This window comes from Diabrotica undecimpunctata, chromosome 2 (genome assembly GCF_040954645.1).
Source record: "Diabrotica undecimpunctata isolate CICGRU chromosome 2, icDiaUnde3, whole genome shotgun sequence".
Taxonomy (NCBI): Eukaryota; Metazoa; Arthropoda; class Insecta; order Coleoptera; family Chrysomelidae; genus Diabrotica; species Diabrotica undecimpunctata.
The window spans coordinates 149053585-149081053 of record NC_092804.1 but is presented as its reverse complement, the minus strand read 5'-3'; the positions used below and the strand labels follow the sequence as shown (position 1 = coordinate 149081053).

The window sequence follows — 27469 nt, the reverse complement described above, 5'->3', positions numbered from 1 at the left end:
TAAAATTATACACTAGTTTGTTAATACATACCAATGCTAATAACTCCTGATTTGCGTCGACTTCATAATTGGCTTTTTGGGCTAATATCATTGACAAGGACATCGATATGGCATAGGATACAATGGCAGTTGATACTCCGTCTACAAGGACCGATGGTACCAAATCAATTGGAGGCAATTCTGGTTGAGGAAATCTAAAAAATAAAATTTTTTTGAGAATTTTTATACTTGTGTTAAACGCTTCTAGATTAATTGTGTCAACTACCTTACTACAAAAGGTTTTGTTTTATGAAATACCTTTTTAAGATGAGCTCTAAAGGTCACACATCTTTAATACAACAGAAAAGAAATACAATATGATAATATCAGCAGAAAAAACCAAATGTATGACAACACCTAAATACCCACTACGATATAAAATCGAAATTGATGGAAAAATAATAAAGCACGAAGCAAGGTTGAGATATCTGGGAATAAATATAACTAGTTACGGAGATGTTGACAAAGAAGTACAACAAATCTTAAAAGCAAGTAAACCGGCGGGATTTCTTAATAAAACAATCTGGAAAAACAAACACCTAAGACAAGATACAAAAACAAGAATGTATAAAGCAGCAATTAGACCTATATTTACATACACGGCGGAGACAAGACCTGACACATCTAAAATGAGACGACTACTAGAAATAACAGCGATGAAAATACTCCGACGAATATCAGGGAAAAATCTGTTGGATAGGGAGAGAAGCGAAACATAAGAAAAGAAACAGGAGTGGAACGAACAAATTAGTAGAATGGCAGAGGATAGGACAATACGAATAGCACGAGATAAGTCACCAAATAAACAGAAGAAGTATTGACAGACCAAGAAATAGATGGTGGGACAATTTAAGCAATTTAGGAGGCTAATATTAAAGAAGAAACAGGCTTTAAAGCCTACTACAAAAAGGAAGAAAAAAAAACAATATATAAAATTAGTATTTATTGTGTTTAAGTTCAATAAGCAATGTTAAATTTAAAACTTGATTTTATTATTCCAATTAAATCAACGTTTCAGCAGGCAATCCTTGCCTTTATCAAGATTTTAAAATGTACCAGATTTAGAACAAGATGTTATTGTAAAACAAAAAACTGACCACTACGTAAAGCGAAACACTGACATTAATGAACAGACAGAGATTAAAAATTGAAATCTAATGTCCTATTGCTTACTGTCATTAATATATGATTATGTTTACATGGGCGTATTTTTGGTGCTGTTGTCGAAAGAGACAAAGTGGAGATATATTACAACTTTAAGGGTTTTTTAAGGTTTTGTATTTATTATTATTTAAATCAGATTGAAACATATTTTATTTAGGTCCTTTGTATCTTTTTTGTCGTTGATTGCGTTAGTGTTTCGTTTTGTTTATATTGATTCATATATCTCCCTTGTCTTTTTTTATTGCTTGGTTTTAAAATTTTTGATTGTTTCAAAGTCAAATTTATGCTTCCTCTTATTCTCATGTTTTGTGAGCGTAATGGTGTTGTTCTTGTCGTATTTATGGGAACAAATTCTGAATTGAAACAGTTGATTAGTTTGCCCAATATAGACATCTTCATAGTTAGTACATGGTATCTCGCAAACAACGTGTAATTTGCAAGCAATTGGCAAATCATTGCAAAAAAACGTTGTTATGGGCGCCAGGGGCCAAGTAATTGCTGGTAACGAGATTGCTGTCCTAATAAAGAAGGAGCTAGTACTCTTAAAAAGTTGCATCGTCGTGGAAGATTTCCGAAAATATAGAAAAAATATCTAGTGCCGCCTGCTGGGAAAGTATTCCAGGCCAAAGGAAAGAAAAAATATGTATTAACCTGCTGGCAACCCAAAAGAACACTGGTTTAAAACAGGTAGATTACTAGTAACAAATAATTTAGTAGTTTAAACATTTATATAACTTACCCTGTGGGAATATCGCCTACAATTTTGATTCCATAATTTACATGGAAATCTAGGTATTGGGAGGACACTGTTCCAATTATTACTACAATTAGTTCTATTGGGATAGGTATAGATGATTTTTTCGCTACTAATGGCTAAAATACATATATTTTACTAAATTAAATTTATAACACATATAATAATAAAACTTTGAATAAATTTATCTGTGTGCCGCCCATAGACTGGTTTGATAAAACCAAAGACTATGTCTTTTCGCTATGTAATTTTTCAATTATTTAGATCGACGAGATCTTTATTTTATTTGTTCATTAAATTAAGGTAGCCGATTTATTGTTACGGTTTAAAAAACTAAATGGTTTTACACGTATGAGAAATTGACAAAAGTATCGTTGAAAGCCTTTTTATCTAATAAAGTAATTTGTAATCTGTAATTTCGGAGTTTTCATAAGCAACAAAAAGTATGTGCGTTACTATTCTGATACGTTTGACTGACGAAGGCTTTTACATATAATTTTTTAAGAAAAATAGTTTATTAAATTTGTAAACATTGCATTTAGGTTACATATAAATTTCTCGATGTTCTCAAGTCATCATGAGTAAGTCGTTGGTTTATTAAATTGTAACTATTAGATACAAAAACACATAAAAATCACAAAAATCTTCACTGTCTTTTTGTAGTGAAAAAGCCAGTCTTAAAGAACAAAAGGATTTAAAGTTAAATTCAAGGAAGGAACTATTAGTAATTCCGATGTATATCGTGAGTTTCTAAAGCCTTTTACTTAGCCTTCACATCGGATCTATTATCCCAAAATTACCACCTTTAATACATTTGAAAAAAAAAAAAATGTGGATGGCAAACGCGTTTTAAACAATATAATGCTTCTAAAAATATAGCTGAAGGCACATAATATGATTATACAGTAGTATATGCTACAAGAGGTGCCACCTATATTGGTGACGATGAAGAAACACGATTTAACAAAATTGTGTATCTATCCCGGATATTACTTTAATCTTAAACTTTATTAATTTTATTATTTTTTACTAATTTTGTTTTTAATAAACTTATTGATCTCTCGATGTTTTCAAATTATCATGAGTAAGTCGTTAGTTTATTAAAATTGTAACTATTAGATACAAAAACACATAAAAAATCACGAAAATCTTCGCTGTCTTTTGTAGTGAAAAGTCATTCTTAAAGATCAAAAGGATCTAAAGTTCATTTCAAGGAAGGAACTCTTAGTAATCCTGATGTATATCGTGAGTTTCTAAAGCCTTTTACTTGGCCTTAACATCGGATCTATCATCCCAAAATTACTACCTTTAGTACATTTGAAAAAAAAATGTGGATGGCAAACGCGTTTTAAACAATATAATGATTCTAAAAATGTTGCTGAAGGTACATAATATGAATATACAGTCGTGGATGCTACAAGAGGTGCCACCTATTTTGGTGACGATGTACGAAACACGATTTAACAAAATTGTGTATCTATCCCGGATATTACTTTAATTTTAAACTTTATTAATTTTATTATTTTTTATTAATTTTGTTTTTAACAAACTTATCGAGAAAGTTTTTAATAAATTTATTAAGTAAAAATAAAAAACAGTTTGTAGGCACACCAGATCCATTATTTCCTAAAATAAAAATACTGCATGCATACCTTAAGGAATTCATTATTAATTATCAATATTGTGATTGTGATTGCAGAAATAATCAGAGCGGCATAGTTTGTTTGTCCAATTTCTTCAAAAATTACTTTCAGTATCTAAAAAGGTAAAAGAAAAGTGATAAATAAATAATATATATATATATATATATATATATATATATATATATATATATATATATATATATACATATATAAAAGATGGAAATATATATATATATATATATATAGATCTAGCGGTTAATGGGGGCTCCGTACTAAAACGGTATTATACTAACTCCAGGCGAATATACATCGTGTATATTATTATCTGGGTAGCGCTTTATGTGGACTCCGACCAACACGTCGGATTAAGTGGACTCCGTAATAGGTTAAAACACTTTTGGGATCCGTATACATTTCTTTGCGTACAAAACTAAACTCCTCCGATGTTGCCAATAATTTGATTAGTCGTAGATTTGTAAATTTTACAGCAGATACGTTTTGGAACTTCAAATTTATTTAAATATCAATCAATTTAGTCATCGAGAAATTTCACAAATAGGTACTTGGTTAATGTAGTTAAATATTTTATGGTGGTTATTTATATTACTTGCTTTAATTATTTTCAAACTTAAAAAAGTATTTATTATAAACTTGGAAATGGCTAGTTTTCGTTTTATTTATTATTATTTTTTGTTAAAATGTATATGCACTTAAACATTTAGTCTCTAAATGTACTAACATTGAGTAGAGTAGTCGTGTAACAGTTTAAGAAAGTAGAAGCCCTTCGGTAGGATTATAATAAACTACATAAAATTAAAAGAAACTCTGTAAACAGGAGATCTTTGTAATTTTTCAATTCCTGCAATTTATGACGTGCAATATTTGTTTCATAAAGTAGTTAAATTTAAACTATATTAATTTATGGGAAGCGTTTAAAGAAGTAATCGCTAACCTTAATTAGAATACGGCACAATAAGAAGATGAAACTTACTGTATTTTTACTTATTATATTCACAAAAAGAATATCCAAAGTAAAATTTAACACGTTTTAATGGAGTTGTAGTGAAATTTGACTTCTTATTACGATACCGGATCCTGTAAAATTTTAAATACATTAAATCTCCCGTAAATTATTAAACTTATTCTTAGAATAAAATAACAAACTTCTTAGTAATTAGGTACAATATACCGTTCACAATTATGTGATAATGTGTAGGTGTCAAGATTGCACGGTCATGTGCCATAAGGTTTCATCTTTCATATAAACATCGATAGTTTTTAACTTTGGGTGTATTTGATTCCACCGTGCTGTACTGTAACCGATCCAACTTGAAAAGTGTTATTTTACATAAAATTAGAACGTTGACCCTAATAATGACCTATAAATATACATTGTTAAAAATTGTATACATTTATCAATTTAAAACGTTCTTTGTCGTCTTCTGATCTTCATCTCCATTCGTTCCTAATTAAGCACATGTTATCCACAGGATACCTCTCTCATTTTTAAATCATTACTCTTTTTGCCTTTTGCCATGGTTTTCTTTATTTTGTTTATTCATATCGTTTTTACTCATAACAAATATTGGGTAGATTATTGTATCATTAAACTTTCTCCTTATATGTCCGTATCATATAAGTTGTCTAGTTATTTTAGCGTATATAAAGTCGTATGTTAATTCCATTTTGTTTAACAATAAAACAGCAAAACTTCTACAAAATTATTTCTATCTTATCACTACAACTGTTTCGGAGAGTGCCTTTCTTAAGTCTCAAGTTTCTCGAATCCATCAATCATCCATTGTATTTCTTATACTTTCATTTAAATCCTCTCCAATCAAAGATTTTGAAGCAGCTTTGCTCCATAGTCCATTTTTGTTGCTTTTTGTCACTGTTTCTTCTTTCTCTTTATCATTATCAATACGTAGCGCTACAACACTGGGTAGGTCTTCGCTGATTACAACTTATCTCCAAGTTGATCCATTTTCCACGAATCTGCAATCAAATGAAAAGTTCATTTTTTGAGATATGATTGGATGTTTTCTCTCCATTGTATACTGACATGCCCCAGTGGCATTCTTTTGTGCTAACTTCCTTTCACACCAGTTCTACAAGTTTGACATCTTGGCGTCTCTGCACGTGTCCGATATACCTTAAGGGATTTATTTTCCTGAACAATATCGTTATGCGAGCTTTCTTTATTCAGTATGTTTTCTTATTCTATACGGATTTGTAGCGATATGATAATGAGTTCTGAAGCTATTTTCTTGTGGCATTTTAAAGTAATTACTATTTAAATGGAAATAAGCCACAATTAAAGCTTAAAGTTAGTTTATTGACGTTTCAATTTCCACTTCGGAAATCGTTCTCAAAATACAAACATTGGTGAGAATGATTTCCGAAGTGGAAATTGAAACGTCAATAAACTAACTTTAACCTCTAATTGTTGCTTATTCCCATTTAAATAGTAGTTATGATAATGGGGTTAAATAAAACTCGAATAAAACTCGAAGCGAACCAACTCTAGCACAACATACTAAACTGCAGAGATTACGATGGGCAGGGCACGTGGTCCGCATGCATGAGAATAGAATCCCCAGAAAATTATTAAATGCAAGAATGCAGGGAAAAAGACCTGTTGGAAGACCTAAAAAGAGATGGGAAGATGAAGTCGATGAGGATGCCAGGAACTGACTGGGAACGCGTTCATGGAAAAGAACAGCGGTAAATAGAGATGGTTGGAGAAGCCTGTTGAAGGAGGCCAAGGCCCGATTTGGGCTGTAGCGCCATTGGATGGGTGGATGGTTAAATAAAAATTTCTGATTATTTTTCTTTCAAATATTCGGAGTGCTTCCTTATTTGTTTTAGTCATTCTCCATGACTCACATCCATGTATTAAAATAGGTCTGAAGTTTGAATTATGCTCTGTATTTCTTTAGTGGCATTATTATTAACCGTGATTAGTGATCTAAGATATTTAAAGTGTCCCATACTTTCGAAATTGTAGTTGTTGACTTTAATGTTTTTTCTAAATTTATTGAATTGGTTGATTGGTTGTCTGTTGATTCGCTTGTATTTGGTTTTCATTTCGTTGATTTTATGTCAAACATTTTTTGTGCTCTCTTCACTTTATTGAAGTTTGTGGCGGAAGAGTTTCTCATTAGAGTTATGAGTTCTATATCATTAGCATATGCTAGGAGTGCTTTGTCCCTTGGGCCGTTAATGTATTACATCTTAAATAGGCGTTATTTCTATTTTAGTAAGCTGTTCATTAATTTTTTAATTATTGGAATGGAGAATCTGTATTTTATTCGACTGTTTTATAACACAGAGTTTCTTGGAGCATATTTTCATCTTTGGTTTCCAGTATCATTATTACAAGGATTTTGCTGGATATGGACATAGTGAACCCGGTGGTATGTACATGATGTTTTCATAACCAACGTTCAAAAATTTTTCTTACTGTAAATTTATGATTATTTTACTAGGAAATATAGTGTTGTTTAATAATAATAAAGTTCAAGCAACAATTCCTATATGCATTAACTCGGTAATGATAATTCTGCTCCCCGATACCAGGTAGCAGTCCCGAAAACATTAAAACTGCTACACTCATGCTTCCCATTATCCAACGATTAGCCAGTCCAGTACTATACGCCTTATTATGGTATTGATATTGCTGCTGCCCCTCATGAGTGAATAGAATATGCAAGGAAGGTTTTGGCAATTTAATAGGATTTTGTGTGTTAGAATATTATTTTTCCGAGAAAGTGAAGAATATCAATTTGCTATCGGGATTTAATCCATAAATTATTAGAATGTATAGCATTCAAATAATAATATTAGAATAAAAAAACGGTCTAATAGTCAGTAATAAAGCATATAAATGTTCTTTAACATACAAAAGAGATGACGTAGAGTAGGGCATAACGTAACAATAGACCCATATAATTTTAAAGGATTGCAACATTTTAGATATCGTAGATAACGTTGTAATATAAGAAATAAAAGGGAATATTCAGGTAGCTAACTGATGTATTAATAACTCTTATAATACTTTTAAATTCAGAGGTCTAATACGACTTTCTTAAATCAGGATATATAAAACTGTGATTAAACCAGTGCTAATGTGTGGATATGTGGCCAGAACGCTAACAAAACAATGTACATAAAACTCAGGTATTAATTAGATCAGGATTGCTAGAAAAGCCATCAGAAGTATTTTCCGACTTACAAAGGTCCGCGTACTAACCAATACCGAACGGAACTAATGCCAAGGCCAAACACATATATAAAGACAACAACGTCGTGTAAGAAGCTAAATCTCAATGCCAAAGTTGCGCTGGCTATATCCAAAGGCTATAATAACTACATTGCCAAGTTAAATTGGGAGGATGCCCCAAGAGAAAAAATGCCTTTAGGACTTCCAAAAATGAAGGGGGAAGGTAACATGAGGTCAGATTTAGGAGTAATGAGACTATCTACCGACCCATCATATTTATCAACACATGCCTGTTCAACTATATCCTACCTATAGTCAATACTCATCTGTTGGGGACTATCAAATCAATTACATGTAATCAAACAAACCAGGCTTAAAAAAAGTTATCTCAGGAAAGGCACTTTTAAAACGTTATTTACGTGACTTATTAAAATTTAAATTTTTAATGAAAAATAAAAGATTAGCCATTTGTTATGGGGTTCAGAGAAGAATCTTCACGATGTTAATTTTTTGAGATATGATTGGATGTTTTCTCTTCATTGCATACTGAGACGCCCAAGTGGTATTCTTCTGTGCTAACTTCCTTCCATACCAGTTTTACAAGTTTGGCGTCTATGCATGTGTACGATCTGCCTTAAGCAATTTATTTTCCTAAAAAATATCGTTATAAGAGCTTTCTTTATTCAGTATGTGTTCTTCTTCTATACGGATTTGTAGCGATATGATAATGAGGTTAAAACAATTTTCCTATTATTTTCCTTTCAAATATTCGTAGTTCTTCCTTATCCGTTTTAGTCATTGTCCATGATTAGCATCTATGTATTAAAATAGGTAAAATTATGATCTGTATTTCTTTAGTGGCATTGTTATTAACCGTGATTATTTATCTAAGATATTTAAAGTGTTCCATATTTAGGAAATTGTAGTTGTTAACTTTAATATTTTATCAAGATCTATTAAATTGGTCTCTTTTGTTGATTCGCTTGTATTTCTTCTTAACTTGACGAATTCTTCTTTTTTCATTCTGTGAACTACTAGTGGGTTCTTTTTACGGAATTTTTTCATCACGTTTAGATAATCATCAACGGTATATAAACGTTGTTGAAATTTTAGGGCATTTTCAAAATCTCCAAAATCACTACCATTGGGTAAAAGCTAAGACTAGGAAAGAAATAGCGTAATGTAATTTTTTCAATGGTAGGATGAGTTTCCAAAATCATTTTCAGAATCAAAACTATTTTAATGCTGCGGTTTTGGCCGCCACAAGAGTCTGACCACAAAATTACATGTTTTGCAGAAGTAACATTTTCTTCAATGTGTTTCTTAAGACAAATGCCTACGTCCTGGGCTCCCCGACCAGCTTCACCTTCTATCCAAATATAACAATGACCTTTTTTATCCTTGGCGCTATGGATACCAAGGTTGTAAATACATAATTGACGCTTATAATATACAATATTTATTAGAATTCTCAAAAGGGGAAGAGTTTTTATTTAAATCAAAATAAAAGGTTTCCACTTTTGGTTGATCGTTGCTTATCTTCATGTCTAGCTTTCTTTCTTCTAAGTGCACATTTTTTCTTTTTTTAACGCTTAATTGTTCGTTATCTGCGCAATTTTTAATTTCTAATTCGAAACAATCACATCTACTAAAAGTATCTTTTTTCAACTTTTTTCTTTGAAGATTAAATCGTGTTAAAAACATTTTTTTGTAAAACGAAAATTTAACAAGGTCATTCTCTGCTTCTTCAATATACAATTCATACATTTTACTTAATGTTATGTCTTTTGTTAAGTATTCTCTTTCTGTGTTAGCTCTTCTGTAATGTGACTATTATAGAAAAATTTAAGCAATAACTGAAACTACTTCTTAACCTAAACGCCTCAACAAGTTGCCTACATAATATGTTGCCAAATATTCGATTTACAATCATTAAAACGCTCACAAGAGGCGCTTGGTCCAAAACTAATACACAAAAATTAGTCGCTTGCTCTAGTTATGCAAAATTCAAAATCCAAAATAAAAAGAAAGGTACTTAATCTTTTTAAATATATCTGGTTATCCGTTACTAACAGGTTAATGGGATTTATTACGTAGATAGTTTATGCTTTTTCTATGTTGCCAAATATTTGATTTACAATCATTAAACCCCTCGCAAGAGGCACTTGGTCCAAAACTAATACACAAAAATTAGTCGCTTGCTCTAGTTATGCAAAATTCAAAATCCAAAATAAAAAGAAAGGTACTTAATCTTTTTAAATATATCTGGTTATCCGTTACTAACAGGTTAATGGGATTTATTACGTATATAGTTTATGCTTTTTTCTATCTTATTCTTTAAGTTCCATCTTCTATCGAAGGTTGGAAATCATCATGGCTATACGGACTCTGTTGACTGCCGCTCTATAAAGTTCTGCACTACTGCATTCAAACCATTCCCTTAAGTTTTTAAGCCAGAATATTCTTCGTCTTCCCACATTTCTCTTTCCTCGGATTTTGCCTTGCATAATAAGTTGTAATAATGCGTATTTTTGCCCTCTCATCACATGTCCTAAGTACTTAAGTTTTCGTCTTTTGATAGTTAATAATATTTCCGCCCCATTTCCTATCATTCTAGTTACTTCCACGTTTGATATTCTTTGAATCCATGATATTCGTAGGATTCTTCTGTAACACCAAAATTCAAAGGCGGCTAACTTATTCAGATGGACTTGTTTTAGTGTTCACGCTTCCAAGCCATAAAGAAAAGTAGAGAACACGTAACATCGAAGCATTCTCAGGCTCTAACTTTATATCCCGAAAACAAAGAAACTTTTTAAGTTTAAAAAATAATGCACGTGCTATTTCAATGCGTGTCCTAATTTCTTTTGTTTGGTCTACATCTGATCTTATCCTGTTGTTCCTCTTTTCCACCAGAAAGCGCCATAATCCACAATTTAAGAAATTGGGGCTGGGTCTAGTGATGCATAACGCCGTTCATATAGCAATTTGTTGTCACATGTTTATAGTTTTTCAAAAAATGAACTCCGATTTAAAGATTAAAACGTAAAACAAAATATAAAAATCTATTGAACCTTATTCAGAAAATTTCAGAAAAGAATAACTTTTGTGAAAGATTGTGGGACACAGTCATATTTTAAGATAAAAACTTCAATTCAGAGAGTGGACATTCTTAATAAATGTATAATCTAATATGGAAGCATGTTTATGTTTTACAGACTTAGAAAGCACTGAGCACACAAGTATTTATTTTTTTATGTACTAGGTCGTAAAATAAGTATACTCAAAACAAATAAATATTATCTACCAAGTATTCTACTCCACTTTAATATCAATGCATCAGATATATTATAAAGATTTCGTCGTAGTTGTAAATTAATAGGAGATAAAACCAAATGTAGAGCATATAGTGAAATCTGAATATCTTAGAATAACTATATCGAGCGGGAACATTATTGATGAGCAAAAGGGAGACCCATCGCTGAGAAAGTGACAAAGCAATTGGCAAAAGCAAAGGGTACTTTGTACTAAAGTACCCATACTCTAAAGCATAAGCAGGTCTTTTCGTACTCTTTTAGTAGGTGATAGATTCGACCGTTACTTGATGGAAATTCATTTTATCTAACAATTAAACAGGTATGCGTTTACACGTCATATTTTGTAACTGAATAAGTTGAGGAGGGGATAACTGTTTGTCTCAAGTTGGTCATTCAGAATTATGTCTGTATTTTTTAATTTGCTAATTTCCATATATTCTAATATTCATGGAATCTACAGATAGCTTAAGGCCTTTATTATAAATACACTTTTTTAGTAATAAAAATATATAAATAGAACCTAGAATACGCCTGTAAAAGTATGTAACCTTTGATCTCTGGGATAAACCCATCTCCTGAACAATGGTGCCGATATATGTAGGTAAAATTTTCTACACCTATTTTAACCTGTTTATTTCCTCATTATCAATATATATGAGTTGTAACCGATACCACAAACTCATTTACTTATAGAGACTATATATTAACTATAGTTATTACTATACAAATCTGACTCGAAATATCGTCTTAAAATAACAGCAACAGAAAAGTGAAAGATTAGTCATTTTTAATGAAGGTTAAAGTAGAAGCGTTCACGAAAATTGAAGTACTAAAGACCACTGCAATCGGGCGTACCCTGGGTAATGAATAATTAAGTAATCGTTAATTCTTAAATCACCCGTTCAATATGTTTTTTGTCAAATCGGTCCTTTTTAGGACCAACTATTCTAATTATGTGTAAAAATATTAAGAGCGATAAAATATCTAGAGATAAAGACACTCCACTTTACATATGCGCTTAACAAAATGCAGGAAGCACATAGATGGCCAATCCTATGGTATTTGGTATTAAGCTAATCGCTGAAAATTACATATTAAATGCAGGCAAAGAAGCAAAGAAAAACTTATAATGAGAGAAAACAAAACCAGTCAGCTGAGAGAACCTTTCAACGATGTTGAGCTTGGATCCGCTATCCACGTATATAATGAACAATATTACGGCTCCTGGCTGAGGATCTGAGCACAAAAATAACTATAAAATTTGAACTAAAAATACAACAATGGCTAATATCCAAAGTCTTTAGACAATCAAAGCAAAGACAAAGTTGTTGCCTTGCTTAAACCTGGCAAAAACTCCAACGACCACAAAAGCTATCAGCCAATATATCTATTTATTTTGTCAGCTATACAGAATACTTCTGTACGTGATCCTTAATATAAACCGATAATAGAAGAACAACTCAAATTAAAAGACAAAAGTGGCTATATATGACAGGTTAGATCATATATGTCACAAATACTAAATCTTGCCCAACACAGCGAAGAGAAGTACGAAAAATATCGGGTATGAGGAGTGGTATTTGTTAATCTAAATGCCGCTTATAAATAGTTATTTAAATAACTTATAAAATATTTAGTTATAAATTAGTCAGCCAAATTCGGGAAATATTAAGACTCATATCCACACATAAGCTCTACAATATCGTAGCTATCAATCCACCTAATATCCAAAGATAAGTAGCTAGAGAGCAAAAAAAACAAAGTCCAGATTCGTGACATCCACTCCACGAATACCAGCCCATTTTATGACTAGAATCAAGGAAAAACTGGCTATATCAACACATCTGCAAGATATACAAACAAAAATAAGCTGCTCCTCGCCATCTGATCCCTCGAACGGAACTTCCTTATGGTAGTTATCTTCCTTAAATCTGCCAGGAGGACTCTTGCCTGCAAACACCGGTTAACTTGTGTGCATGTGGGGTGGTACAAGACTTATCACACTTTCTTAGTTAACTTTACCGTTCAAATCGCTCTTTTTGAAGGGACAAGGTTTATTTATGTGAACTGAACACGTAAAGTACAATCAGCAAGCTATTACTTATTAAGATCATTGCAAATTTGACACTAACTCCACTTATATTGATTACATATTACCCCTAAATACGAGATAAAACATTCAGAAATATGTAATATTGGTGAAGTGGTATAATTCATCTTAGAAAAATTAATCATTCTTCCCTTTTTTGTGCACTACTACCCATTTTAACAAAAAAATATCTACTCGTATTTTAGCACTTAAATATTTATTTTGAGATAACCTTCTATTCAAAATTAAAAAATAGAATAATAAGAAATAGAATCCAGAAAAAAATAAAATAATAAAATAGAAGAAATAAAATAATAAAAAAACTGTATATAAGATATCATGAAACAATGGATGAAATAAAAGAAGTTCTTATTAACCGGATTCTTAACTAAAACGTATAAAGACATACTCACGTTAACAAAATACATTAGGAAATTTTCGCATATGAAAAAACACATCCAACTTGGTAATGAAATTCTTTTGTATCTATAAATCTATTTTTAGAAAAGCACGTACCTACCAAAAACAGGTATTTGGTAGTACACATATCTGTTACATACTGTAATGCGTATGAATGATAACAAAAGTAAGGAGTCTATATGAACCGTTTAGAATACACGCTGGAAATAAACGGCTTAATCCCATAGTTGCCAAACTATCAGAGCTTACTTAAACCGATATACGTATGGTTCCAATATACACGGAACAAGATCTGAACGACCCCTATAATATATACACGTGAACTAAGCGATATACATTCATGATACAGGGGTACTTAAGGGCTCCACAAAATTTTTAAAAATTGCGAAACTATACATGTTGACGAATCGACAGAGCCAATATTATGGAATGGTCAAGTGAGCTCCGTATATCGGTGGCCACTTGACCACGGAGCTCACTTGAACCTGAATTTTAACATGGGCGGAGTCCACTTTATGCCGTAGATATATATATATATATATATATATATATATATATATATATATATATATATATATATATATTTCCAACTTTTTCTGTCATATGCAGTTGCCTCTTCTAAGTCTCGTGTGCCGCCATTGCTTCATCAATATCGTTGCGCCAACTTCTCCGTGGTCGTCCTCTGTTTCTTCTTTCAGGAGGGATCCATTCCAGTACTCTTCTAGGCCAGCTGTACTCTGGCATTCTTTTAACATGTCCAAACCAGATTAATTGTTTTCTTTCTATGTCATCATTGATATTTCGCTCCATTTTCATTTCGTTTCTTATTTGCTCGTTTCTAACACTCTCCAGTTTCGATCTACCGCAGCTTCGTCTCAGATGATCCATTTCTGTCTTCATAAGTTTGTTTCTATTAGCTTTGGTGACGTCCCATGGAAATACTTTGGACTATACTACCGTAAATGTGTTTTTGGTTTCTCGTCGAATTGTTTTTTGCCAGAGAAGAGAGTTTAAGGCACGGGTCGCTGCTCTGCTCTTGTTTATTCTTTTCCTGATTTCATCTGCGCTATTTCTCTTCTTGTTGAAAATGACCCCCAAATATTTGCAGGATTGCACCCCTTTGATTTTGTCGTCCTCCAAGACTAGGTCACATATTTCATTTGTTCCCACTGAGATATATTCACATTTTGTCATATTCATGTTTAAACCTGCCACCTCATATTCTTCTTGCAGTTTTCTTACCATATAGCTAAGATCGTAGCTATCTTCGGCAATTACTACCTGGTCATCCGCAAAGAAAAGTGTATATAGCGTGTTTTCTTCCACCGTTATTCCCATGTTTCTACATTTTTTACTCATTTCACTAAGAATCTGTCCAAATAGATTTTAAATAAAGTGGGTGACAGACAGCAGCCTTGTCTTAGTCCCTTTGTTGTTTGTAAAGGAGAGGTGATTTCTTGTCCCATTTTAATTCTTGCAAAGTTTTGTAGTATTTTTGAGTGGCATTAATAAGAATTGGGTTTATTTTCCAGCTACTGATTTCTACCATAGTTGGGAGATCGGTACACTGTCATATGCTTTTTCTAAATCTATTTAAGCTACATGGGTTTCTCTATTTCTCTGCACTCGTTTTTCCATTGCAATTTTTAATGTGAAAATATTATTCATAGTGGAGCGTCCGGTCCTAACTCCCGCTTGTTCTTCGGGTTGTTTGTCTTGTTTTTCTTGAAAAGTGATAAATAAATAATTATATATATATATATATATATATATATATATATATATATATACATATTATGTATTTCACTTCACTTATAAAGCAAGTGACCTCTTTTCGTTGACGAATTAGGTTAACTGCGAATCTAAGCTTGCTGGTAGTTATCGGACGATGTTAGGAGTAACCCTTTTGTTCCGATAATACATTCACAGTTTACCTTTGCAAAACACCAACTCTTGCACTCTTTACGTAAAGAAAAGGCGTTGAAATGAAAGGAGAATGTGAATGTTTTGATTATAAACCTCCAATTGTCTACGTTAGTTAAGTTAAATCAGCAATAAGTGATATTTTATATTTACATAATTTTACCTTAATTTTAAAAAGGTATATATGTCAAAATTAGACCTATTAATAATTTGGAGGTTTTAATTAAACTTTATCTAATGCATATATCTTGTGGTTTACAACCAAATACCGAGAATGTATATTTAAAATAAAAATTATGAAACTTATTTATTTACTATTCATAAATTACCTTGATTGTCAAGAAATCTCCTTTAATTTTTGGCATAGTTACGCCAAGCAGATCCTTTATTTGGGTTGCAACAATTTGGAACGCTGATCCACACGTAAAAGCGCTTACTAACATATCTGATAACAAGTTGGTAGCTGCTCCAAGTCGTAATGCGAACATTATTAACTGCAAATTAAATGGTAATATAATGAATAAAAAATCGATAAGAGAATTTTTAATAATTTGTAAATTAATTAAATTTATTTCATAAATTGTCAGGGTTATGATGGCTAGAAACAGACTAGTGGAGTCCTCTCACATTATAAATATAAGAAGAGTCAGCGAATATATGATACATACTGTGATCAAGTCCGAATAATAAAGGTAACTCGATACAGGTACAGTTCACCAAAAAATAGCTGAAAGTCTGAAAATAACCACGCCCATGATGCGTATTCGTCATCCGACGGATCTCGCACTGATCGTCCACTTAATATCTACCGTTTGTGACGTGAACAAGTCGGTACAGTCTAAGAAACATGTTTGCTGTGATGACGACAAGTGCTATGGAAATGGATTCGAGAAAGGTTATATTATAAATATCTCATTTTTTACCATTCCATTTTCGTATTTTTAAATATGTACACGGTTCTCTGTAAATTGACCTGTTCTCAGAGTTTACACTTTTTTCATACTTTGGGTAAATATTCAAAGATAAAGGCCGCTTTTAACAAAAGGTACTGGTACAAAGACACCATATTTATGCTTCATCGGATGCGAACATCTAATTTCCATTAGTATTGCATTAGACGATTTTATTACTACTTTATTACCCTACTGTTTAGGCCCTTTTTCTCCGAAACCTGTTGGTCAATATAATGGTAATATAAAGTATAAATCGTCAATATAAAAATATAATTTTTGGTTTATAATGCCATAATTTATAGCAACAGAAGCGGTTTTTGTTGGATCTATTTTTTTACATCTCACTTTGTAGAACAAATACCATAAATATACTGAAGAAAAGTAATAACAGTAATAATAATTGTGTACGGGACCTATTAGAAACTATTCTAACTTTACGTTTCTATATTTGTGTCTCCGATTGTACCTATATTTTAAAGTTCTTCCGCGCGTACTGGCTATCTTTTTTCTTCCAAGTACGTTCTCACTTTATTGTTCGCGCAGGCAGTTAGAATTTCAGACTTTCAGCTATTTTTGGTGAACTGTAGTTGAATCCTTTATACTAGCAAAATTAGAGCACTTTAGCTCCAAAAAGTTAATAAAGGTTATAAATTTCAGAAGTAAAATTTTCTTACTTTCATACCGATTTTAGTAACAATAATTTATCCAATTAATTACCTTGACAATATTTATCATGTATTATTACAGAAAAATTGCAACGAAAAATATACGACCTACTAATAAGGATTTGGGAAAAAATAATGCCCGATGAATGGAAAAAAACTAAATATTTAAATTGTGCCACACAATGGCACAACTATAGAGGAGTAACATTGTTAAATAGTTGCTACAAAATATTGACATCATTAATCAGACGAAGACTCTCAAAATACATTAAAACTAAAATAGGAGACTACCAGCAGTGATTTATAGAGGGAAGATCATAATCACACAATCAATTGAGAAGTGTTACGAACATGATATCGACTTACACATATCCTTTTCATAGATTTCAAACAAGCATTTAATAGTCTAATAAAACCCGACCTAATAAAAGACATGAAAAGCGTAGATATTTCAGTAAATCTCATAGGGCTTACGAAAATGGCAATGGAGGGATCGATCACAGTAATAATAACAGATGAGTGCTCTGAGTGATCTCCAAAAATATAAAAATAGCAACTGGAGTATGACAGGGCGACTCTCAATCTACGTACGTCACTATTTGATGTCGCTATAGAAGGAACAACAAGAGGTACCGAAATTAAAGGTACAATTATTATATTATCGACGTTGCAACTTGTGGCGTACGCTGACGCCATAAAAGCATTGATTAGCAGAAACCTTAACGGTTTTTAGAAAGAATTTGCGAAGTTGTGAAAAGAAGCATCCAAGAGGGGTTTGGCAATAAATTAAAATTATACAAAATACCTAATATGCTCAAGAAAAAATATGACAGTTAATGTGAAAGTTTTAATATTGGTGAATATGTGTTTGTAAAGGTAGAACATTTTAAATATCTTGATGTCTCACTTAAGGAAACTAATTTTAGAAGCATAATAAAAAATAAAAGAATTCTGGAAGAAATCAGAACTTACTGGAAAAATAACAACTTTCTTAAAAATAAGAAGCTTACTCAGAATACTAAACTAAAATATTTCAGAGGAGCAATTAAATGAGTGGTAACCTTTGGTGCTAAAGTAATGTGCCTAACACAGAAATATGAAGAAAGATTAAAGATTCTAGAGAGAAAAATCATTCGGAAAATAAAAGGCCAACTACACTTAGGTAATAATGAATTTAGAAAACTGATGAACTACGAAGTAAGAGAACTTTTGAAAGAAGTAGACATCGTCAGATTTATCAGGGCAAAGAGACTCAGATGGATGGGATATCCATCGGGAAAATTATATTTTTCAACCGGATAAAATTAAAGACGAACCTCTTTATATTCAAGAGACTCTTACAGTTAGTTCACATTCCAAAATATACCTATTGACATAATACTATTGTATTGCTCTAGTATAATTGTTCCTTTAATTCTAATTCTATTTTGCCTACATCTTTAACCTACCTTCCGATATTCGTTCCATCACATAATTAGTTAAACAATTTTTTTAAGAAAGCATTAAAACAACTTTTTGATTACCCAGAAATATTTCTGAATTGGCTGAATCTGGCTGCAATGTAGTAGAGAACGCCTCTCTACCACAGTTGTATACTCTGCAGCCACGACATCATCGGCGCAACTGGTCGATATGTAAAAACTCGAAACTAATAGTATCAAAGTAGTGCCAGAATGATGCCAAAAAACGGAAGATTCGGTTTGTTCGAAAAATTCTATATTCTTTTCAAACATTTTTACTTCCTGCAAAAATGGTATACAAAATTGATGATTGATTTTTCGAAGTATATTATCCTTTCTTTCATCTGTTTTAAAATGCTTATATGTATACATTGTTAACTGTTTTAAGCAAAAAAGTATATAAAGTATACTCAAGTAATTAACAACATTTCAAGTACTTGCCAATATGAATTTTTAATATGAATATTTTCTACGAATTTTGTTGTATGAGTTTATCTCTGCGAGAAATTACGATTTAGATTTTCAGCACAATATAAAATCAATGATAGATTTATGGAAATTAATTAAGTGTGTCTGATGATCCGTATTATTATAGGAAATATTAAAAAAAGCATTAAAAGATGAAGTAGCAGGCATGAAAATAAATGGCCTACCCATACTTGAAATTTAATATGCTGATGATATAATACTAATAGCAGAAAATATTACAGATCTATAAATAATTTTAGATAAGGTTGACACGGATATATTAGACACATCAATCTACACGTAAATAATAAGACGGTAGAATGAGTTCAGAATTATAACTATTTAGGGGCAAACATTAATAAAACAAACCATTATACTAAAGAAATTAGAGATAGAATAGAAAAGGCTAGAAGTTCATTCAATAATATGAAACAAATATTATGTTGTAGAGACCTTAGCCTAAATCGTAGAAAACGAGTACAAAAGTGTCATGTATTTTCTGTTCTTTTGTATGGTGTGGAGACATGGACTTTAAATAAACAATGTCTCAATAAATTGAAAGCATTTAAAATGTGGACATATCGAAGAATGCTGAGAATCTCCTGGACAGACAGAATAACCCTATGAAGAAGTACTAAGAAGAATAGAGTACAGCAGGGAGATACTGGATTTCATCAAAATAGGAAAACTACAATATCTGGGTCAAATAACACGTGGTGACAGATATGAATTCCTAAAACTAATAATGCAATTAAAGATTCAAGGAAAGCGCAGCATGGGTAGAAGAAGAACGTTCTAGCTGAGAAACCTCAGAGAATGGTTTGGATGTATCTCAACTAAACTTTTTCGGGCTGTAGTATCACGAGGTAGAATAGCAGTGATGATTGCCAACCTTCGTCACGGAGATGGAACGTAAGGAAGATGATCCGTCTTCGCCGGATATTTTTCCCCAATTCTTCTCTCTCTCTCCCCCTCTCTCTCTCTCTCTCTCTCTGATTACTTGTGGCAAACGAAAGGCGATGTATGCTTTAGAATTGGTGTTGCAGTTTCGCAACTGTTAATAAACATTTATTAAATATTAAGACTTTTCTGGTAGTTTTGATTCTCCCCGTATATCAAGATTTCATGTACAAGGGTTTATCTGGGTTAAAAACTACATGCTACGAGACGGGCAATCTGCAAAATGACACAGATGTGTATTTGAGATAAGCGATGCATCTACACAATCAGAGTCGAGTTTTATCTCTCAAACCACACACATGTGTGTGCGTTTGGGTTAAGAAGAGTACCTTACCACTTAGCATCGGTCCTTTGACCGAGGAAGTCGTTTTGATGCAGAAAAGTTACATTAGGAATTTTGTGGTTCCTGTTATTCGTCGGTGAAGACATATTTTTTGCGGTGGCCGGAGTGCCATCTTCTCATTGGGTAAGGAACAATACCATAATTTTGTTGCTGCATGGGCTAAGTACGTTTATTTGGTGCCCAATTATTACATATTGTGTCGCGGTTTTGAACTTTTGAACTTTATTCAGAACATTAAACGTTGTCAATTGGACATTTTGCTTTTGTTTTGTGTAGTATTTACTCTATTCTTATTTTTTGTAATATGTCATTCCCGATTATAATTTGAATTGAGTTTAAATATTTGTATTTAAATATATAATTTAAGTTGAGTTTGATATAATTCATATATGATATTTTTGATTGCATTTTGTGTAACTGTATTAACAAGGTTTATTCATTTTATTACGAATTAAGTATATTATAATATGTGCGTATATTTTTTACTCTTTCACGTTTAATATAAATTTTTTTATATGACATATATATTCATATTTTTATTTCTTTTTTGTATAATATTATTTCTATCTATGGTTTGTTTATGGTTCTCTTTTTGTGTGTCGTTACGTATTGATTAATATTTAAGTTTGTACTACATATATTCTTCTTCTTTTAAGTAATATATTCTTCCTTATTTATAGTTGTATATTGGGTTATGTGTATTTATGTTTAATTTCACCTTCTTGTTTAAAATAGAGTTTTATACAGTCCACTGGTTTTCATTTCTTTTCTTTTATTTTAATATACATACCCAATCCGAAAGGGGGAAACCAGCGAGTTCTAGATTGAACAGAATATCTTCTCCCCCTTCAGGATGACCAAAATTGTTATATTGAGGTCATCGTATGTGCAGAACGCAACAATTGGCACTTTGAGTTGTTCTGAAAATGTAATGGCACTGTATAGTTTTCTAGTTATCTTGAAAAACGCGGAATCAAGTAAATAGAAGAAATTTTAGAGGACCGAATAAGACTTTGTCTTGTAGCGGTAACGATCAAGATTAACTTCCAAACCATAACGAAATAGCTGTATCGAAATAAAAATTAGGAGCCAGTTGATAATCGCACTATTGTTGGTTTGATTCACATATGTATAAATATTGTCGTCTGTCAAAACTTAATTCCCGCCATCTTAGTCAGATTGGATTATAAAAGAATACATACCTGAATAATCGAGACTATTAAAGTAACAGTAGTAGCTACTTGAACAGGAGAATAACCCATGCCCGTTATAACAACATCCGTACTGTTAGTATCTTTGGCTGTATCAAAGTATGATGGATCGGCATGTTCCAGTACTGCTTTTCCTGTCATCAGGCATGCTATTGAAAACGTACCTTAAATATAAATAAAGAAATATTACTTTTTGGATCCTTAATTTGTATCAAAATTACTTAATATGCAAATTTGCATCTTTACATCTAAAACAGTGTAACATATTTTGTAACTTTATTAAATTTTTGAAATGGTATGACAATTTAAATGTACTGCTACCCTTTTTATTTTCTTTAATACAATGTTAGTTATTATGTTCATTTATTTTTTATTTTCTAGTTTATTATTAATTATTAAGCTAATAAATAATTTACTCAATTTCAATAATTGTATGGTTATTATAATCAGATAGAAAGCAAGTATGATATATTAATCAGGGCTCTAATTTTTAACCACAAATTAAAGCTTTCTCTTTGTAAACTTAGCTGTTCATTTATTGTCTACTGCTATAATAATTTTGTCAAATGCATCAATATCGACGAAATAGAAGGTACCACATGATTAGGATTAGATAATAGGCATCTAGGAAGAATACTCATATTGAAGAACATTAGCCTCAGAGCATTTCGTTCGTCCAGAATCACCTTCTTTCTAAAGGATCCCATGTTGATATAAATTAATTTTCAATTTGGCATCATTTCTATTATGATAAAACCCATCGCATCTCCAACTATTCTGTCAAGTTGCCACTGCTATTTAAGGTAAATAACAGATGGGGCAAAATTAATCACCCAATGTTCTTTTGCTGTTTCTTTCTTATGAGAAACATTGGCTCTGCTTGTTAAATTTGTTTATTAATCCAATAACATTTATTTCATCAAGTCAAGCAAATGCTATCGGCAAAGTAGCAGCCGCCTGAGTTGATGACTATAATACGGTGAACTAATACGCATTATTGGTGAATAGTCTTCCTTAAGGAGTTTAAGGGTCTGAGGCTTGTTCACGCAAACCCGTACTTTAAAAAAGCCCATCAGTCTAGAACGGGTGATTTCGCCGACCAGTGTAAATTGCCAAAACCAGAGATTAGGTAAGCGACTTGAAAATGCTTTCTTTAGAATATCGGTTATGTTAGAACCACATATTCTCCAGTCGCAAGAGGAAGAAAAAATTCGGTAATCTTGGCTCTGTGGCGCGAGCCATCACCTGTGGTCGTTTGGCCTGCAGCGTTCTCAAAGAAAAATAGCCCGACGACTCCTCCAGTGAAAACAGCACGCCACGCAGTAACTTCAGCAAGTATAAGGGCCCTTTGTGAGTGATACACGATTTTTGGTGCCCCAAAAACGATACCTGTGTTTATTGACCTAAACGCTAAGATTAAAATGAGCCTCATCGTCTATGATAATTTCCGATTAAAAATCGTCCTCCTCTTCGTTGAAATTCAGGATGGCCCGACAGTAGGCTAGACACGTTTGGCGGTCAACAGCTAACAGCTAATACACTAGCTGCACATGTTAAGAAAAAGTCTTCAAATTTTTCACCAAAATTCTGTGTAGGGACTGGTGACTAATGCCCAGTTGCGTAGCACATCGTCTTGTCGATGTTCTGGACTCCTCTTTGATATTTTGGGTAACAGTAGCAATAGTCATAGCAGAATGGCTGCTCTGGGGCCAGCCAGCTTTGGGAGCATCTTGTGTTGTCCAATTGTTGCGCAAAAAAATGTAAACAATTATTCTAGGTTCTTGCAGAGTAAACCGATTCATGGCTTGTCGATTTCTATTCTGCGTTTGTGTACTTCACAAATGTTAAAACCAAATTGACATTTGGCGCTATTTACAAAAGGTATAGCGTTTTTCAATAGGGTGATTATTTTTAATGCCCAATAGACTATAAAAACCAAATTTAAGAGAAAACATTTGAAGCAATTTACTAAAGTGAGTAACAGATGGGAATATTTTAACGAAAGCATTACCTGAAGAGAAACCGAACACCAGATTGATTTATGGTTAAATGTCTAGAAAAAAAATTGTTAAAAATCTTCTAACACCTTTACAATAACAAGCAAAATATAGAAACTACGAGTGTGATAGTAATGCTATGTAATAAAATCTTTATCGTTGCTCTAATAGCTCTTCTCTGTCAAACATCAATGTTTCACCCTAAATAAGTATTGTAGTATTTTGTTGTATCCATACTTCACACACGCATGAATGAAAACATGTAAAAAAATCAAAAAGCACAGAAGGTAAAGATACAACTAGGTTATCATGCACGCTACTAGTAAAATGGTACCCAACGAGACGATTTTATATCGAACGATCATCCTTATACGGTTGGCAAAACGATGATAATAACTAATTTTATATCTTCCAAGACAACTACTAAGTTTGAGTTACTGCCGTTCAGTATCATTTGGGTTTGTTATAGCGTGAGCGTATTTCTTTAAAAGCGTTTAAGTCGCATACTACCTCTCACCGCCGTTTCTGATGGATCGCAGGCCGAATAAGGTATTAAGCGATATATTTAGCTTAAACAATATTTTTTTCCGGTATTATCTTTTTGTCATTACACGAAGGTTATAATTTATACAAACATTGATAGGCCTATTGAGCCCAAATTTTAATAGTGATGATGTTTGAAGATATGTACTCTCTCAATTATTTAGAGCAGGCGTTTTTATGCTTGATAGAGCATTTATTAATACTACTTTAATTTGTCTCTGAAGTTGATTTCTTCTGGTGATGAAATGTCTGACAAATTACATTAAATCGTTTTAAAACTTTCCTGAGTATATTTAAAAACTAAACTGTCACATTACTCCAGAAATACGAGTTTAACAAAATAAAGTCTTACCCATGGAAGCATGTCGTGAAGTTCCCAAAAAGAAATACACTAGTACTGGAAAAATAGCCATATATATTCCAACAACTGGAGGTACATTTCCTAAAAGTGCGTATGCCATACCTGAAAATAACGAAAACTGTTAAAAATGTTAATGAATTTAGTACATTAAAATGTATTCAATTATTTAAATAACTTTTACCTTGAGGAATGTGCATGATAGCCACAGTATATCCAGAAGCAAGGTCAGATAAGAGGTCTGTTCTCCATTCATATTTAGGTAACCATCCCAGGACAGGAATGGTTGATTTTATAATACTTTTTGGAGAAACTTTTTCTTTACATAATTTGTTCACAACTAAAACATAATAAATATTAATACAAATGGGTATTATAAAAAATTACCACAGCAATATACACAGGACAAAAACATTTTTTTTAAGTTAAACAGAGAAGTAAAGACTGATGTATAGTGGTATATTTTATTAAAAATATATAAAATTTATTTAAATACGACGTGGTCGATGTTATAGGATTGTACATTAAGGGAACACACATCTTTCCTGCTCGAAAGGAAGACGACTTTGTCCACCGATTAGTGCCAGCCACCTGACTAAATCGAGGAGGAAGTGACTTTCCATTATTAGAGTCTGATCTTCAAAACCTATAACATGAAATTTCGATACGCCCAATTTAAACTTTCACATTACAAACTACACAACTTTAGGTACAAATTTCATTCAATGCCGTTATCGTGAAAGCATTTTCCGAAGGCGATATAATTTCGAACTCTATAGACTTTTGCTGATACACATAGCGTAAAAACCATCAAAATAAACCACCTAAGATAGGTCACCTTATGCGGTTGAATAAAAGTAATCCTTTTAAAATAACCATGCTAAATAGGCCAGTAGGAAGAAGAAGACAGGGGCTACCTTAACTCAAATATCTGGACAATGTGCAAAGCGATTTAAGGGAGGTTGGAGTAAGGGAATGGAGAAGACAGACACTCGACAGAGAAGGATGGAAGAATATTTTGAGACAGGCCAGGGCTCACAAAGGGCTGTAGCGCCAACTGATGATGATGGGCAGTTTAAAGAACTTAGATCAGATAGCACAGAAATAATGCAGCTAAAAAAAGGCCAAGTAATCATATGTTGAATTCTCAAAATACTTAAAAAAATAACACTCAATTTATGTTAGTCTATAAAACTGGTGTGATATTTAGCGATTGGCTAAGATCCATATTCATACCGCTGCCGAAAACACAGAGATCTCGACATTGCAGCGATTACAAACTCGTCTGGCTTATGAGCCATATTCTTAAAGTATTTCTCCGAATTACACATGGGCAAAGTAGAAATAAATGCGATGAAGATATACTCAATCATACAGTTTATTTACATTTATGACTTTACAAGTCATAATTGAAATATTATAAAAAGCTAGAGTTGATGATTAAAGATAGAAAGAAAATGTAAAAGTAGGCAATTATATATACAAGAAATGAAAAATAGAATGCAGGCTGACTCAGAGGTCTGATAGTCTGATTTAAGAAGGTATGTCCCGGTTCAAATAGATCTCGATAAGGAAATCAGGCATATAATTGAGTTTACTCTTTTAACTTTAATTAAAATTATACTGCTGCTTATGTCTTTTGCTACCATAAAAAATGGTAAAATAAGTTATTATATATGGTCAACCAGAACACGGATTATTCGTTATGGAAGGCAACAAAAAGAATGCGAGACCAATTATTCATTCTCCTCCTATCAAGTTGGAAAACGGCAACTGGGCTAGAAGTAACGAACAGAAAGCAGAACGATTTGCAGATCATTTAGAAAGTACGTTTAAACCCAACGACAATGATGGTGAAGAACTGAGATGGGAAGAACCATTCCAAACTGAAGAAAGAATAACGTTGACATCACTTAGAGAAGTATCAACAGAGATAAAAGAGAATATAAATTCTAAGAAAGCTCCAGAATATGATCTCATGACAGGAGAACTATTAAAAAATCTACCAAGAAAAGCCATAGTTAAGCTGACACACCTCATAAATGCTGCTTTTAGATTGAGATTTGTTTCCAGACTTTGGAAAGTAGCCGAAGTGATTATGATCGACAAACCAGGTAAATCTTCTAATGAAGTGACATCCTATCGACCAATATCACTACTTCCGGTGATGACAAAACTATTTGAAAAACTTCTATTGAAAAGATTAAAACCAATAATAGAAAGAAAAAATCTTATTCCAAATCAACAATTTGGTTTCAGAAATCAACATTCCACCGTAGATTAAGTTTACAGAATAACGAATATAATAGAAAAAACATTAGAAGAAAATAAAGTCTGCTGCACAATCTTCTTTGATGTAGCCCAGGCGTTTGATAAAGTCTGGCATGACGGTTTAAACTATAAACTAAGAACGTTCATGCCTGAACAGTATTCAGAAATCTTGAAATCATACATTGCGAATAGATATTTCAGAGTAAAACAAGAAGAAGTGTACACAGACTTAAGGGAGATCAAAGCTGGCTTGCAACAGGTGAGTGTCTTAGGTCCGGTCCTGTACCTATTATATACGTGTGACATTCCAGAGCTAGAACAAAATACTATTGCCACCTTCGCGGATGATACAGCCATACTAGCGATAGAAGACACTAGTGAAGAAGCGACTGATAAGTTGCAACTATCAGTAAATAAAATACAAAACTGGACCAGAAAATGGCGAATAAAATGAAATGAGACTAAATGTGCACACATTAACTTTATAAATAAAAAAATAGAAAATTTCCCAGTTAGATTAAATGATACCCAAATTCCTTATGTAACATCAGCAAAATGCTTGGGCATCACCCTAGATGCGAAGCTGCGCTGGAAAGTCCATGTCAAAAAGAAAAGAGAGGAGCTTGATTAGATATAAGAAATTGTATTGGCTGATTGGAAAAAATTCAA

General features: G+C 32.3%; 1 protein-coding gene across 2 annotated transcripts in view; it reads right to left on the bottom strand.

The window, feature by feature from the left end:
- Positions 1 to 27469, bottom strand: part of LOC140435033 (prestin-like) — an 80979-nt gene that overhangs the window by 8872 nt on the left and 44638 nt on the right. For both annotated transcript variants that reach the window (XM_072523709.1, XM_072523708.1), the window contains 7 exons: positions 24714 to 24869; positions 24524 to 24634; positions 21623 to 21795; positions 15901 to 16065; positions 3610 to 3714; positions 1943 to 2076; positions 32 to 194 (listed from right to left, as the gene is read on the bottom strand). In XM_072523709.1, coding sequence (XP_072379810.1) covers positions 32 to 194; positions 1943 to 2076; positions 3610 to 3714; positions 15901 to 16065; positions 21623 to 21795; positions 24524 to 24634; positions 24714 to 24869 — 1007 coding nt within the window. The remainder of the gene's footprint in view (positions 1 to 31; positions 195 to 1942; positions 2077 to 3609; positions 3715 to 15900; positions 16066 to 21622; positions 21796 to 24523; positions 24635 to 24713; positions 24870 to 27469) is intronic.